The following is a 15,702-nucleotide window of genomic DNA, read 5'->3' on the forward strand; positions in this document are numbered from 1 at the left end:
CTCTGCCCGTCCCCTGCTTGTGCACATGCACTCTCTCTCTCAAAAAATAAGTAGATAGATGATAGATAGGTAGATACATAGATAGACAGAGAGATAAAAATTTTTAAAAAAGAGTCCTGGATCAATCATCTAAGCTCTACTTGGCCACATCCACAGCCTACAAATGACAAACCTTAATCAAGGTTGATGCAACCCATCACAAATTACCCACATGGTCAGAGACTATCAAATATGGGAATTTTCAGAGGCAACCGAGCTCAGGAGAGATTGATTCTAGTTCTCAATTTGCCAGTGGATGTTCAACAAATACTTGAGCACCTACTACGTACCAGGCACTATTTTCGGTACTAGGAATATAGCGGTGAACAAATCGAGAACATCCCTGCCCTCTGAGAACTTCTATTCTAGGAGAGACAAAATCAGGATTTTACTTATCTTGAAATGATCTATGTAAAATGGAGTGGAATAAAGCAGAAAAAGGTTATGGGGAGTGACAAGTAGCGTGGAGTTAAGGCTTTCAATAATGTGGGCAAAGGAGGTGTCGCTGAGAAGGTGATATGTGGTAAAAACTTGAAATTCATGAGGGAGCAAGCCTTCTAGATGTCAAGGTGGGGACTAGGAGGCCATGGATGGGGAGAGACAAGAAATGGCATAGGCCAGATCACGGGGGACCTTGTGAGTCACTGTGAGGACGTCGGTTTTCACTCTGAGATAAGGATGATAGAAATGATTATAAGTAATGGATTACTCCGTTCTTCAATTACTTAGCCATAAAAAGAGAAGATGATTATTTAATCATAAAATGTTCAAATTCCATCTCCTAATGTTGCTACATGCCTTCAGAAAGGTTAGCATCCAGAACACGATGGACTCAACACAGGACACTTGATGATAAAGCAGACATCAATATGATAGGCGTGTCCTTGATATCACAGGGGTTTGTTTGTGGAAACACCAAAACAAATTCACAAGAAATACGATATCAATGCAGACATCCATAGGGGTGCAGTATAGCAAAGCTCCAGTGTTTACGAGGGATTTTTCAAGGTTATTGATCTCACACAGAAGCTGCATAAAGATAGGCGAAAATGCCATAACCCACTTTTTTAGGATGTGAATGTCAGCCCTTAACCAATTTGACAGCCTTTATTCTCAGTGTATACAAAAATCAGTATATCCTGTTACACATATATACAAACTCAAGGAAGGGACCACTAACATCAGAGACCGGTGTTTTGCATTAAATAACCATCGTTTATAAAGCAACATCCTTCACGTAAACCCTTGTGGTAAGGAGATGTCAGAATGTTTTCTCTTATAAACCACTTAATTCCCCTTGGTGGATATCATCAATTCTGCCATCTGAAACCAGCTGGGTAATGAATGCCAACAAATGCAGTGAGCCAACTGTATGCCATTGCCTCATAAGGTCAAGTTAATCTATTTTTAAATAATATAGCCATTGGCAAAGGATGGCCACTGGAAACAATGGACAAGTTGGGTCGCCTGTCCTTGCATTATTTTTTCATAAAAGCTGTGGAATGTTCCACAGTGTAACCTAAAAATATCCTTCAGAGAGTGGTCTTTTAGCACGGAGAATAAAAAGATTGATTTTGAAAGTTTAAGTTAAAAAAAAAAAAAAGACATATAAACACAAAGCACAATTTAAGAGCAAGAGAGGACAAAAATCAGACTGTTTTCTGCAGCAATGATCTAATTTGCTGTTGGCTGGAAAAATTGTACACAGGGACAATGCAACAAGAAAACAGAGGTAAGGTGTCATTCTTATGGACGCTGACACACAGCAGATCCCACATCAACAGAAAACTGAAAAGCCCCCCATCATCCTGTCTGCTCAGTATCTGAAATTTCACTTCTTAAACTCCAGTGAAAGTCAATAGGCAGGAACACTTCAGGGTAATTCATTAAACTTGTGGGTCAATACAAATTATGAGACACGGGGAATCAGCTGATTGGAAGATCTGGTAATGGGAAAAAAAAAACGTATCAGGGTCTTAAATCAGAAGAAATAAAAGATGAATAGAGAATAAAAGCGGAAAGATGTAGACGGCCTAGTCTACATAAAAGACCACCTAGTCTTGCCATACAAATAACAAGCAACAAAGGAAAATCCATTCATGCGTCCAACAAATTTTAGTGAGCACCTAGGATTTGCCCAGGTACTATTTTAGGCCCTGAGAAACAGCAGGGTGAACAAGTGAGGCAACCGTGTTTTACATCCTAGGGGGAGGCGAGGCAGACAATAAAAAAGACACAAGGGGAGCCTGGCTGGCTCAGCTGGTAATATCTGTGACTCTTGATCTCGGGATCAGGAGCTCAACCAACCGCCTGCTGGGCACAGAGATCACTTTAACATAAATAAAAATGTTAACAAAAGAAGAAACAGAAGATAATGCGAACCTGTGACAAGGCCATGAAGTCACAAAACAGGATGAGGGGATGGCATGAGACTCCAGAGCCATCTTATACAGGGTCAGTGATGTGCTAGGACCAGCTCACACCGACCCTGGAGAACCAATTACATGCATCTCTTCCGAACTCAGGCCACAGATCTGGGGATTGTCTCCACGGCAGCCGGTTATTAAACATTTAGCAGCACACGACCTGACACAAAGGAAAAGAATCAATCTTGTGACCATCTGGGGGGAAGAGAAAGCAAACCCGGGGACCCTGGAGCAGAATTCACGGGACACGAAGACAGGCAGGCCACTGTCTCAAAATGAGAATCATTTCGTGACCGAGCTGTTGTAGTATATCCCAATTGGTCAAAATAAACACACAACATCAAAACAAAACACAAAAAGGCACAAAGAACTATTTTCAATCGCCATGTGGTCATAATTCCCTCATGACAGTGAGGGAAAGGGGCCAGTGGCGGTGGTGTGGTTTTTAAGTTGTGTCTTATTTATTGTCTCCATTCTGTCTAAATTGTGGACAGTTTCGGCTTCTGGGTAATTTGCAAAGCCACAAACTTCACCTATGAAAATATGTAAGCATGACCTATAATGTGACCAGTTTGGGAAACTACAATCACACCATTTTCAACTTTTGGAGTCTGGGTTATTCATGGGATTGCAGCATTTTATGAGTGCAAAGGACATCCACGGCACACCCATTTATTTTGGGCACAAAAGAAATGAAGAGGGGCACCTGGGTGGCTCAGTCCGTTAAGCACCTGACTCTTGGTTTCAGCCCAGGTCATGACCTCATGGTTTGTGAGTTCGAGCCCCACATCGGGCTCCGCACTCACAGGGCTCCACAATGACAGTGCAGAGCCTGCTTGGGATTCTTTCTCTCTCCCTCTCTTTCTGCTCCTCTCTCTCTCTCTCAAAATAAACAGACTTACAAAAAAAAAAAAAAAAAGGAAAAGAAAAAATGAAGAAACTTACACCCAAAGAAGGTGATTTGCCAGGCTGGCAGAGCCTGTTCTGGGAGCCCAGGACACCTGTGTCCTACACCATATGCTCAGGGTTAGTCTGTACCTTAGGGCATTGAGTCTCAAAAGTGAGCCTCAGAATCACCTGAGGGCTTGTTAACAACTGCCCCATTGGCCCGCCTCCTGAGGTTCAGAATCAGTAGGAAATTAGCACATCTAACCAGTTCCCAAGTGAGGCCACGGCCACTGGTCGGGAGGCCCTACTGGCCCACCAATGGAGCAGTTAGAAGCATGGGCTTTTGGAATCCAACACGGTTGAGTTCCAGCTCTACTTCGGCTACTTGTATGACCCTCGGAAAGGCTACCCAAACTCTGGACCTCAGTTTCTGACATCTGATTCCAGTTGTGAGGAATAAAAGACAAAATGTCCACAGAGTACTAGCTTAGCCAAGGACCGGGCACATTCTAAAGCAAGCGCTTAGCTTGTATCCGATAGCAAAGTATCCTTAATTACCTTATTTTCTTTTTCCACATACACTAGAATTCAAAAGACAGGGACGATTAAAGACTGGCAAAAATGTGGAGCGACTGGAATATTTCTGGCATCTCAATTCATAATAGCCAAAAGGGATCAATAGCCCAAATGTTTACTGACAAGCAAAAATATTTTAAAAACTGGTATGTACAGGAACTCCTGGGTGGCTCAGTGAGTTAAGCGTCCGACTTCATTTCAGCTCAGGTCATGATTTCACACTTTGTGGGTTCAAGCCCCATGTCAGGCTCCCACACTGAAAGTGCAGAGCCTGCTTGAGATTATATATATATATATATATATATATATATATATATATATATATACACACACACACACACACACATATACGTATATACGTATATGTATATATATATACATATGTGTGTGTATATGTGTGTGTATATATATATATATGAAAAAAAACTTGGTATATACACATACCTACAATGGAATACTACTCAACAATAAAAAAGAACAACGAGGGGCACGGGACTGGCTCAGTCAGTAGAACATTTAACTCTTGATCTGGGGTTGTGAGTTCGAGCCCCACATTAGGTGAAGAGATTACTTAAAATCTTTAAAAAGAGGAAGAAGGAGGAGGAGGAGGAAAAGAAGAATGATACACACAATATGAAATCTCCAAAATATTTTGTTCAGCAAAAAAAAAAAGCCCAACACCAAAGAGTCTGTAGAGCTTTAGTTCATTGATAGGAACTTCAATAATAATAAAAAAAAAACTTATCCATGGTAAAAGAAATAGGACAGCCTTTGCCTCTGGAGGAAGTGTGGGGAATGGACTGGAAAGGGGCAAGAAGGAAATTTGTGAGGTAATGGGAATATTCTAGATCTTGATTTGAGTGAACATAAAATAAACATATACATTTGTCAAAACTCACCGAACTACATAGTGAAGATCTGTGCATTTCACTACAGATGAACATAATATATACTCACAAAGCATAACAAGTATATACATGCTATATTATAGATACAAAGTAACACACTGTATATAACATAGACAGGTATCCATACATTTTTTTAAGCACCTTGTACCAAAAGACTGTCTCCTCCATCTAAAATGAACCAAGTCCAAGTTGGTAGACCCATGGAGCTTGGTTCCTTCACAATTCAGTCCTGCTTCATATAATACCATTTGCTACAGACTATTTTAGTCTGTGCATCTTTCCAGGGAGCTGCCATGAAATAGAAACAGAATTTTCTCCCACAGGAAGACCGTGACATTTCCATACAGATGGCACCCAAAGTGCCCTGTGTCCCTGGGAGTGGCTAGCTCAGGGTGCAGAAAAAAGTAACATTTTCCTTTACCACGTACCAAGGATGAGCCTACCTAATATGATTCAAACACAATAATGAAGACATAGTAAGAGCAATTCTGTTGCAGAATTTAAATCATATTCTCGCCATGAAGGGGAACAGAAGATTAGTGAAATGCTCTCCAGTGCCATGTTTCTGTAATGAAGATGTTGAAAGAACTGTACCCATGTAATTACTGCATAAAATAGCTTTCACACTGCAATGGATTCCATCCACATCTTAATGCTATCTTGAGTAGAACAAGTAGATTTACACACACACACACACACACACACACACACACACACACACACACACCTGCTATGAACAGTACTGTGCAGCACATAGATGGTTCTAGATGAAGGGAAATAACATTTGGTGACAGTACAGTTTCCTCTCAATCCAGAGGTGTCTGATTTCAAACACACTTGATTATCTGACCAATCCTTCCTTAGTTCCATGGTGAGACAGCCTGGCATTATGTCTCTTGATCTTTGATGACTGGTGGACAGAGGGTCAGCCACATGCATCATCTTGCACATTAAAAACAAGGCCCCACAGGCGCCTGGGTGGTGCAGTCGGTTAAGCGTCCGACTTTAGCCAGGTCACGATCTCGCGGTCTGGGAGTTCGAGCCCCGCGTCGGGCTCTGGGCTGATGGCTCAGAGCCTGGAGCCTGTTTCCGATTCTGTGTCTCCCTCTCTCTCTGCCCTTCCCCCGTTCATGCTCTGTCTCTCTCTGTCCCAAAAATAAATAAACGTTGAAAAAAAAAAACAAAAAAACAAGGCCCCACATAGGACCCACTAGGCAGATAATAGATGGGTAGGTTACCCCTGCCTTTCCTCCAACCCTTTCTCCAAAATGCTGACACCTGTAGCTGTTCCCACCAACTGCTTTGACACAGTGTTTTCTCTATAGTTCTATCAAGTCCTAACAATCCAGGTACAGGCATTAAGTTCATAATCCAGGTTCCTAGCGCTAAAAGCTAGACTGAGAAATAACTGGTCAAAGTGAATTAAACATAATATATCTTCTTTATTGGGCACTTACTATGTGCCAGGCACTGCTCTGCACACTTTCCACTTATCATCTTATGTAATACCCAAACAAACACCAGTTTACAGATGAGGACACACTCTCAGGGGAAGGAGATGTTAGACCTCAAGCAAAGCCTGGGGAGATGCACAACGAATAAGGCACAGTCTCTCTCCAGTAAGCTTGCCACCTAGTATGTAAATGAGGAGGGGCCTAACTCATAGATCAGAGTAAGTAAAAAACTACAAAGTACACAGTTAGGGGAGTCCAAAGGAAGAAGGGTTTGTTCAGCTTGGCAGGATGCTGGAGGGCTTCTTGGAGGAGGTGTCCAAGTGGAAGATGAAGACATAAATGGAGGGAGCTTTCTATAAATGTCAGTCCATCGCTCCCCAAACTACCAAAAGGCCTGACAATTCCTTCTGTCCCCCTCCTCTGTTTCATCTGGAACGGGCCTGCTTCCAAGGATCTGCTCAGCTCAGCCCAGCCCAGCCTTCCTTTCCTTTAACACATTCCTCCAGCTGCCACGTGCCCTTCCAGGCCCGCGGCACATATGGGAACTTTTCACCACGCTCAACTTTGCCACCTCCTCTGGTGCTTTCATGCGGGAGAACCTATGTCATGGCACTCGGTGGTGCAAGGGATACTTTAAGGGAATCAAGTCCTTCTCTGTTGGACTGATGCAAGGATAACCCCTTGCCAGCACTAAACTCAGGCAGGAGGGATTCCCCACCACTAGCAACCATCAAAAAAGTTGGCTTCTGAGAGAGGAATTTGCCTTCACTCCCTCCCCAGAAAACAAGCCCCCCAGTCCAGGAGGGTCATATCCACCCCACCCACCACCCACCCCCCACCCCGCCCCGGCCCCACCTCTTTCTCCTAGTGCTTAAGGCTTGCATTGACTGAAACCCTCACTTCTGGTATCTGTGTGACCTTGGGCAAATAACTTATGCAATATCAGTCCCAGTTTCCTTATCTGTAACATGGGGTTTATAAAAACAACCCGATCACAGAATTGTCAGTCAGAGCACAATAGCCCAAGGAAAGCATTCAACACAGAGCCTGGCACGTAGTAAGCTAACAGTGAATAGTAGCCACCATTATCATCATCAACAATGATGATGGTGGTGGCGGAGAAGGCAGCATAAACTTGGGCCAGATTCGCGCAGACAGAAATACTCCTTCTTCCCCCCCCCCCCCTCCACCCCCCACGCCTGGGGCTGGGCCACACGGTGGAGACACATGCGTCATCCAGCTCTGGGGTGAATGCAGGATCTTCAGGAGGCGGGCATAGGAACCGCAGGGCGGTCACGCCCCAGCCCACCTGGAGGGATGCCCTGGGGAAGATTTCCCGACGGAGGAGGTCAGTAACTACAGACCCCTCTTCTCGTTCGTACCCATTCTCCGGGTCTGGCAACAGACAAGTAGCAAAAGAACGCAGCGGCAGCGCCTGCTGCATCACTCCTCCGAGAAGCCTGGAGACCGTCCACTTTGCCCCTGACTCGGTTTCCCAAGCCTCCTCGCGCAGACAAGCCGCGCTGTACTCGGTGGCTGAGATAACAGGTTGGCAAACCGGGCCTGGGAAAAGTCTCTCCGCTGCCCGGAGGAAACCCAGCCCCCTCTTTCCAACGCAGGTGGGCAAACAATCCACAACCTCTCAACAACTTTGCTCATTTCACCACGACAGGGCGCACGACCCCAACTTCCCCTCCAAGCTGCGCTCGGAGGAGGAACGCGGGAAATCGAGATGCGGCGGGGGGCTCTCCGCAGGCCGCTCCCCGTTTTGCGGGCGCCTCCGGGAGGCGCGTCCCGTCTTACCTTGTCTGACGGCTTTGAAGGTGACGGCCTCCTTGCAGCTGTCGATGACTCCCAGCACGTCATAGCGGGGCAAGCCGGACACCCGGATCCCCTGCACCTCCAGAAGCAGCTCCCCCTCGCCCAGCCAAGGGCCCTCGCCGCCGCCGGGAAGCCCCGCCGCCTCGGCCGCGGCCACCGCTCCGACATACGGAAACTCCCCGTTCTCCGCGCCCCCCAGCACCGTCACCCCCAGCTCGCCCTGGGGTCCCCGTCTCACGGTGCATTCGTGAACCTTGCTAGTCCAGTGGTTCTTCTTCTGGATCACTCTCGACATGATGGGCTGTTACACCCCTCCTCCCCCCACAAAAAAATAATAAATGAGAGACAGGTGCCCCCCACAGCACAAGCCCCCAGGCCCCCCCGCTGGTTCATGGGAGGGACATCTCCCCCCAAATAGCGCAACGGGAGGGAGAAACTTGGCAGCCTCGCTCCCCTGCACACACTCGCTCACTCAAGCCATCATAAAACAAACTTTCTGGTCTTCCCCGCGAGCCCTGCACAGGCGCCCGCGAGCTTTGTTTGCATTCCGGTGCTTCTCGGTCCACGTTCCGGCGCCCGACCGTTCTCTCCGGGACCAGAGTCCACTCTGCGCCGCTCGGGTTATTTTTTTTCCTTCCTTCCTTCCTTTCTTGCCTCTTAGAAACGCGGTGTCTTCTCTTTTCCTCCCGCCTGGCTCGCCTTCCCTCGCTGGCGGGCTGTTCCTGAGGGTGAGGGAAGCCCTTCCAGACAGTTGCTGGGAGCCCTGGAGACGCGGTAGCCGAGCGGGGGTTGGGGGGGACAGGAGGGAAGTGCCTGCGGCCCCTTTAAGCAGATACAAAGGCTCGGCTTGTTTTGTTACAGTTCATTCTATTCCGCGCCGCCGAGCGCAGCGGCCGGCGAGAGGAGACGCGCGCGCATGCGCCCCGCGGCCGCCTGCCGGCCGGCCCGCCCCACCTCTCCTTCCCGAAGGGAGAGATTCCAGTGTGCTTCCCGTTGGGTCCTAAAACCGATCTTGCAGACGGCAACTCACCCCCCTCCACGCACCCTTCTAATTCCTCCTTGCCTTGCCTTGCCCTAGAGTCAGCCAATCACTTGGGGCTAGGGGGACGCGCACGTGTTTTACTCCGACTGTTTGCAACTTTTCAAGTACGGGCAACCTGGCTTTGGCATTTTAAACCCATTTCAAACAGGTGGGGGTTGGGGAAGCTCACACACTCACCCTCGCGCTCACACTCACGCACACACGCACGCACTCACGCCTGCCTAAGCCTCCTCGCCGCCCTCGGCCAGTGACTGGCCACGCTGTCGGTCACCCCGCCGGGCTCGTCCACCCCCGCCCCCCCCCCCACACCGCCCGGAGGCAGTTCAGTACCCCAGAGCCCGACGAGACCCGGAGTCGCGCGTCTGCTCCCTGCCTGCCTGCGCCCGCCGGTTCGGGTCCTGGAGCTGGGACTGCCAGTGTCTCTGCGGCCCTGGGTCCCCTGGCCGCCCACCTAGGATCCCTGTGAACTTTAGGATCCCCTTAAACTTTGGAGCCAACTTTTTAAGCCACGGGGAAAACTATAGGCAAGGGAATGGAGCCAACTGGCTGGAGGGGCTTCAGGTCTTCAACCTAAAAGGGGTCTAGCTTTTTAACTGCCTTTTCAGCAAAGACTTCTGGAGCCAGTCATCTGTTCCAGGCTCAGGTTCCTGGCTGAGCCGAGAATCCTTCGGACCCGCCCTGGGGCCAGGAGATTAGGATCACCCCCGGATCTGCGATCTGCACCCGCGCCCAGACGCCTGCGGGGGCGGGGGCTGCACAGCCATCTCTCGGAATTCACAACCCGGGGATCGGTGCCGCCCTGGGGTGGAGACAGAGAGAGTGCCTTGCCTCCGCTAGGTTTCGGAATGATCTCGGAGGCTGCAGACAGAATACCCTGCACCGGGAACGCTGCCCTCCCCAAATACCCCCCCCCCCCCCCCCCCCCGGAGAGTCTCCCAAGCCATCTCTTTTCCTCGCTGATTTAGGACATACATGTTCGTCTTTGGTCACAGAAGAGATACCAAGTGTTAAACAAGGGAGGGGAGTAGATGGGACACAGAAAGGCTGGGATGCCGCAGTGGTTGGGGTTGAGAACCAGCCTATGGTGTTTAGATTCCCACCCATCCAATCTCTGTGTGACTTTGAGCAAGCTCCCTGACCCCTCAGAGCCTTCATTTCTCCCCTGTCACGTAAGTATAACAATAACTTACAAGGTTCTTGGGAGTATTACATGAGAGAACACTTGTTAAGTGCCTAGCTTGTAAACTGAATACTTGTAAAGAGGCTTATAATAAAAACTCATATTAGTAGTAGTTGTATTTGGAAAAACAATTAGGAAATCATTTGGGGTCTCCAGTTAGATGTTGATGATAATTCCTTCTCTTTCCTCTAAAGCTTAAGATATATGGGCACACATTTAAATATTTTTAAAGTAGTTTGTAGAGTGCTATTCTAAGCTAATAAAAATAAGAGAAGAATGTTGATGCTTCTTTCCTGAGACATCCAGAACTGAAAATCCCATAGCCTAGCATTTGTGAAAGAGGGAAGCAGCCAATTTTTCTTGGCTCTTCTTGGTGAGGGAAACTTCATCTCCAGCCTCTTTTCAAAGAAGCAATCCGTTTGTCTTAAACTTAACGGGATCAAAATGAGTGGGAGCTTCAAAACTTTATTCCCAAGCCCAAACACAGATCCATCCAATCAGAATCTCAGAGGATGAGCTGTGTCCTCTGAACTTGTAAGGTTAAGTGGTGTTGGTATACAACCCTGAGGGCCACGGGTCCAGCACCTTGATTTCCTGAGCATTTTTTACAGCACAGAACCTTTTGGAGCACAAACCTAAGGTCCACATCTTCCTCTAGAGTGTAAGCTCCAGGAGGACAGGGAACTTCGGCAGTTTGGTTTACTGATCTGTCCCAGAACAATGCCTTGTAGTTCCCAATGCCTTCAGTTCCCAGAACAATGCCTTGTACCTAATTAATGCTCAAGTATTTGTTGAATGAATCTCCCCACAAAAATGCACATTTTTGCATACCACTAGAAAGTGGAGTCACAGATGCCCCTACAAATCACTAGTAAGCCGGACCTTGTGTGTTTCCCCTGTTCCCCTCTGCATCTTCTAGTAGTCTGCTTGCTTGCCAAGAATTTCCCCACCTGCCTAGTTCCCTGCCACCCCATGCAACTTTCACTGGCATCTGGAGCAGTCTACAGGAAGGGTGAGACCAAAGTGTCCTGCAGGTCCTGTCCCTGCAGTGGTATCATCTTCCCTCTCGAGGATTCCAGGTGTCCCTGCAGTTGAGAAGGAAAAGGACTGGAAATTTGGCACAATTCAGATTTCAGATGTGGGATACCCCCAGGAAAAGAAGGGATACCTGAGGCTACAGAGGGCAGAATGGAGAGAGGTAGAGAGAGACACATTATAAATCCAGCAGCATAAAAGAAATAATTCAAACCTCCAAAGCAGCTAAAACCACCAGTTTCCAGGTACTAGGTTTCTGCTGTTCCCAAGCTTTATGTGCCTCCTCTGACCCTATCTACTCTGTTACACCCAGTCCAGTTCCTGTGTCCCTGTGCGGAAGTAAATTCGGGGCAGAAATCATATCTATCCTATCCAAACTTTTGAGTCCTCAGCACCTAAATCCATGCCTTGCTTGGATTGTGTACCATACCTACTTGCTGAATGAGTACATGAATGCATGGATAAAGTGTGACATTAAACTGGGGTACCTGCCTGGCTCAGTCAGTAGAGCATGTGACTCTTGATCTCAGGGTTGTGAGGTCAAGCCCCACAATGCTGTAGAGATTACTAAAAAAAAAAAAAAAAAAAAAAAAAAAAAAATTTGAGACATTAAACTGTATGTGATTTCTAACACAAAACCCATTTAGATTTGGTGGCTAGAAGTAAGGTATTTATAGATCGTTTTCTTGAAAGAACTCAAAGTTATCTCATCTTGAGGTAGATTTTTCTTGGATAGATGTAAAGTGAGAGCCTAGTGTTTTGGCTTCTTTCGTTTATGCTATGGACTTTGACTTTGGCAATACATTCCAATGGAGAAAATAAGACCACAAAATATCTGACTTTGAGACTTACTAAATGTGCCAGGATCATTATGTGCATCACTTTATTTAATCATCATAACAATGGTGTGAGGCAGGTATGACTTCGATTTTACAAGAGTGAGCTCGATTTCACAATTAAGGAACATGACCTTGATTTTACATGAATGACCTTGATTTTCAAGTGAGGAACGTGAAGCAAGTAAAGAAACTTGCTCCCAGGCATGGCAGTGACAAAGCTAGGATATGAACCCAGAGGCGTGACCCAAAGTCCATGCTCAGAACCACGGCGCTGTGAGAATGTAGGATGTGGTCATCTGCCATTTAGCCTATTCGGATAATAGCATTTTGGGGGTTCCTCAATCTGTCACAAAGTGTGTGCACGCTAATTAGGTCACCCTGCTCTCTCTTCCCTTTAATCTGATGGAATACGGTGTTCCACTTTGGAATCCAATCTCCTGTCCCCGCCATCCATTGACTCAACATGAATACCGTACTGGAATGTACAGAGGAGTAATTTGCAAGCATTTCTAAATTGTTTGGAGGTCTGTGGGCTGTGGTACAGGTGATGTGCCAAACACACTTTTACTGTTGTTGCATAAGCATTTCAACAATGAACTGTTAATAAACACGGTAGATTCGGATGAGAAGTAAACTGTAACACAATAAACTCTACCCAAATTAAGGTCTTATTTTCATATAACCAATTCCACTGAAGGGAAGAGAACAAAAAAAATCCCACAAATATAAAATGTGCATTTCTTTTCTCTCTCCCAAATGCATTTCTTCCCAAAGTTTCCCGGTTGTGATTACAGAAATGTATCACTGCGGTCTAAAGTGGCATTTCACGGGGCGCCTGGGTGGCTCCGTCGGTTGAGCGTCCGACTTCGGCTCAGGTCACGATCTCCGGTACGTGAGTTCGAGCCCCGCATCGGGCTCTGGACTGATGGCTCAGAGCCTGGAGCCTGCTTCCCATTCTGTGTCTCCCTCTCTCTCTGACCCTCCCCGTTCATGCTCTGTCTCTCTCTGTCTCAAAAATAAATAAACGTTAAAAAAAAAATTTTTAAATAAAGTGGCATTTCACTTCATTTTTCTGAAAACGTGAGGAGAGAAAATGAGTTGGTCAGCTGTGCGGCAGAGGAAGACATATAAATTGATTACCTTTTAATTCCTGGAGAATGCCTTCAAAGCGCATAAATTATAGGTATCAGGATAAATACTCTGTATTTAATAAGGTAACTGACTCCATACAGGTGATTTGGAGCAGAAGACCAGCAGAGGAGATTGAAGCCTTTAGTTGAGAAAGAAGGAAAATGTCCACGAGGGCCATTCTCCTAGTCATCCGTGGGAGGCACTTTTATGATTTACTTGATAACTTGTTCTTTCTTAAACAGGGAGGCAGATGGGGGGTTTTCTCTAACCACAGTATCCCTCCCTTCAGTACTTCTAGATAGGCAAGTATAAATAAAAAGTTAATTCTTAGGGTGTCTTTCAAAACATCACAAGTGAGCTATTCTTTTAATACCCAGAAGAGTAACTCCAGGAAAAGGGTTTAATCCTGGATAATGTTGTGGTTCACTTCCATGTGAAAAATAAATATTGATAACTGCAGGATTTGAAACTTGATTTTGGGTTTGAGGAACCAAGAGAAACCCAAGAATTTATCATGGGAATCTCTCCTAAAATTTGGCGAATGGTTCAGCTATATCAAACACTAAATATCATCCTGGATAATTCCACTGGAAATACACCTGATGATATTGTTAATTTCCTTGAGAATAGGATATTTGCATTCTTTGATAACATTTTATCTCTTTTCCATTTCCCATCAACTCTGAAAATACACTCATTTGAATATGGTAGATGCTTAAAAAATACAGGATTTTATTATTGAAGTTGTTCATGCTCTGTATTACTTCTTTGTTTTATTTTTTTAATGTTTATTTATTTTTGAGAGAGAGAGAGAGACAGAGCATGCAGAGAGAGAAGGAGACACAAAATCTAAAGCAGGCTCCAGGCTCTGAGCTGTCAGCACAGAGACCGTCTCAGGACTCGAACTCACAAACTGAAAGATCATGACCTGAGCAGAAGCTGGACGCTTAACCGACTGAGACACCCAGGTGCCCCTCCTTCTTTCTTTTAGATCATTAACAATTTATTGCACTGAAACAGAACTGAATGAGAGAAGAGGAAAATACACTTTGAAGCCAAGGGTGGGATGCCCAAATTTTTAAGAATACCCTAGTAATACTCGTTTTGGCAGAATAATTTTAAAAAATAGATAATAAAAAGGCAGCATTAAATTATTTAAAATTCCATTACCAAGAGATAACTTTTTACATTTGAGTGTATGTTCTCCTGGACTTTGGCCAATACAAACACACACACGAACACACACATATAGAGTCTACCCTCTTTAAAGTTCTTTCTGTGTCCATTTGGGAGTTATAGTTAATTTATGGAATAAAATAATACTTTTAGTGCTTTTTCACTTGCTAACATTCTATCAATTTCCTATTTGTAAACATAAACCTATATCTATTTATCACTTTCAGTAGCTCAGCAATATTTTATTTCTTCAACAATGTTGAATCTTTCAATGTTCCAAGAGGTATCTAACCGATGCCCTGTTAATGATCCTTTAAGATTCTGAATGGGGCTAAACTAATCATTTGTATTAGGATGTTTTGGTTGCCAGTGACAGAAACCCAGCTGAACTAGCTTAAGCAAAACAGTAAATGGGGGTACCTGGGTTGCTCAGTTGGTTGAGGGTCTGACTCTTGATTTCACCTCAGGTCATGACCTTGGGTTTTGTGAGATCAAGCCCTGCATCGGGCTCTGTGCTGACAGCAAGGAGTCTGCTTGGGATTCTCTCTCTCTCTCTCTCTCTCTCTCTCTCTCTCTCTCTCTCTCCCCCTCCCCTGTTCATGTTCTCTCTCTCTCTCTCAAAATAAATTTTAAAACTTAAAAAAAAAAAAAAGGAAATGGATTAGCCCATATAACTGGAAAGGCAGAGGTGAAACGAATTTTCAGCACAGCTAGATGAAGAGGCTCAAAGCAAGGCTCTTGGATTTCTCCTTCTTTGTCTCTTGGCTTTGCTTCCCCCTGTTGCCCTCGTCCTCTCCTACGACACACATATTGGCCGTCTCCAGACAGCCAGGAAGCAGCTTACACCATCCAGGTTTAGCAATCCCAGAAGAAAGGAGATTTTTACTAACACATGGAAAAAGCAACCCAAGAAATTTCAGTCTTTATGAAAGCTTTCAGTTTCAATTGTTCAGAGTAGAGGTAGAGTCTGCCTACCTTTCAGCAGCTTTGACAATAAACACAAGTGAGTCACAAACACCATTAGCTACCTGATGAAGACTGACAAGGTGCGTGTGAACTTGGGACTAAAGAAACCTCATGAAGGTGGATTCCTCTGCAGGCTCTTATCACGATCCCCTTTTCTACGGTGACCTCAGAGTTCCAAGAACTCAAATAGTTGTAGGAATTTGATTCCAACCAAAGCTGCA

At 45.6% G+C, this 15,702-nt stretch overlaps 1 protein-coding gene across 17 annotated transcripts in view; it reads right to left on the minus strand.

The window, feature by feature from the left end:
• MAGI1 (membrane associated guanylate kinase, WW and PDZ domain containing 1) overlaps nt 1-9,033 on the minus strand; it is a 638,028-nt gene extending 628,995 nt beyond the window's left edge. For 9 of the 17 annotated variants that reach the window (XM_023249923.2, XM_023249922.2, XM_023249921.2 and 6 more), the window contains exon 1: nt 8,095-9,031. In XM_023249923.2, coding sequence (XP_023105691.1) covers nt 8,095-8,407 — 313 coding nt within the window. In that variant the 5' untranslated portion in view covers nt 8,408-9,031. Of the gene's footprint in view, nt 1-8,094 lie in introns of all 17 variants that reach the window. The other 8 variants (XM_023249933.2, XM_023249931.2, XM_023249925.2 and 5 more) reach the window with 3 other exon arrangements.
• Between the last annotated feature and the right edge of the window lie 6,669 nt (nt 9,034-15,702).

Source organism: Felis catus, chromosome A2 (genome assembly GCF_018350175.1).
Source record: "Felis catus isolate Fca126 chromosome A2, F.catus_Fca126_mat1.0, whole genome shotgun sequence".
In the NCBI taxonomy this organism is placed as follows: Eukaryota; Metazoa; Chordata; class Mammalia; order Carnivora; family Felidae; genus Felis; species Felis catus.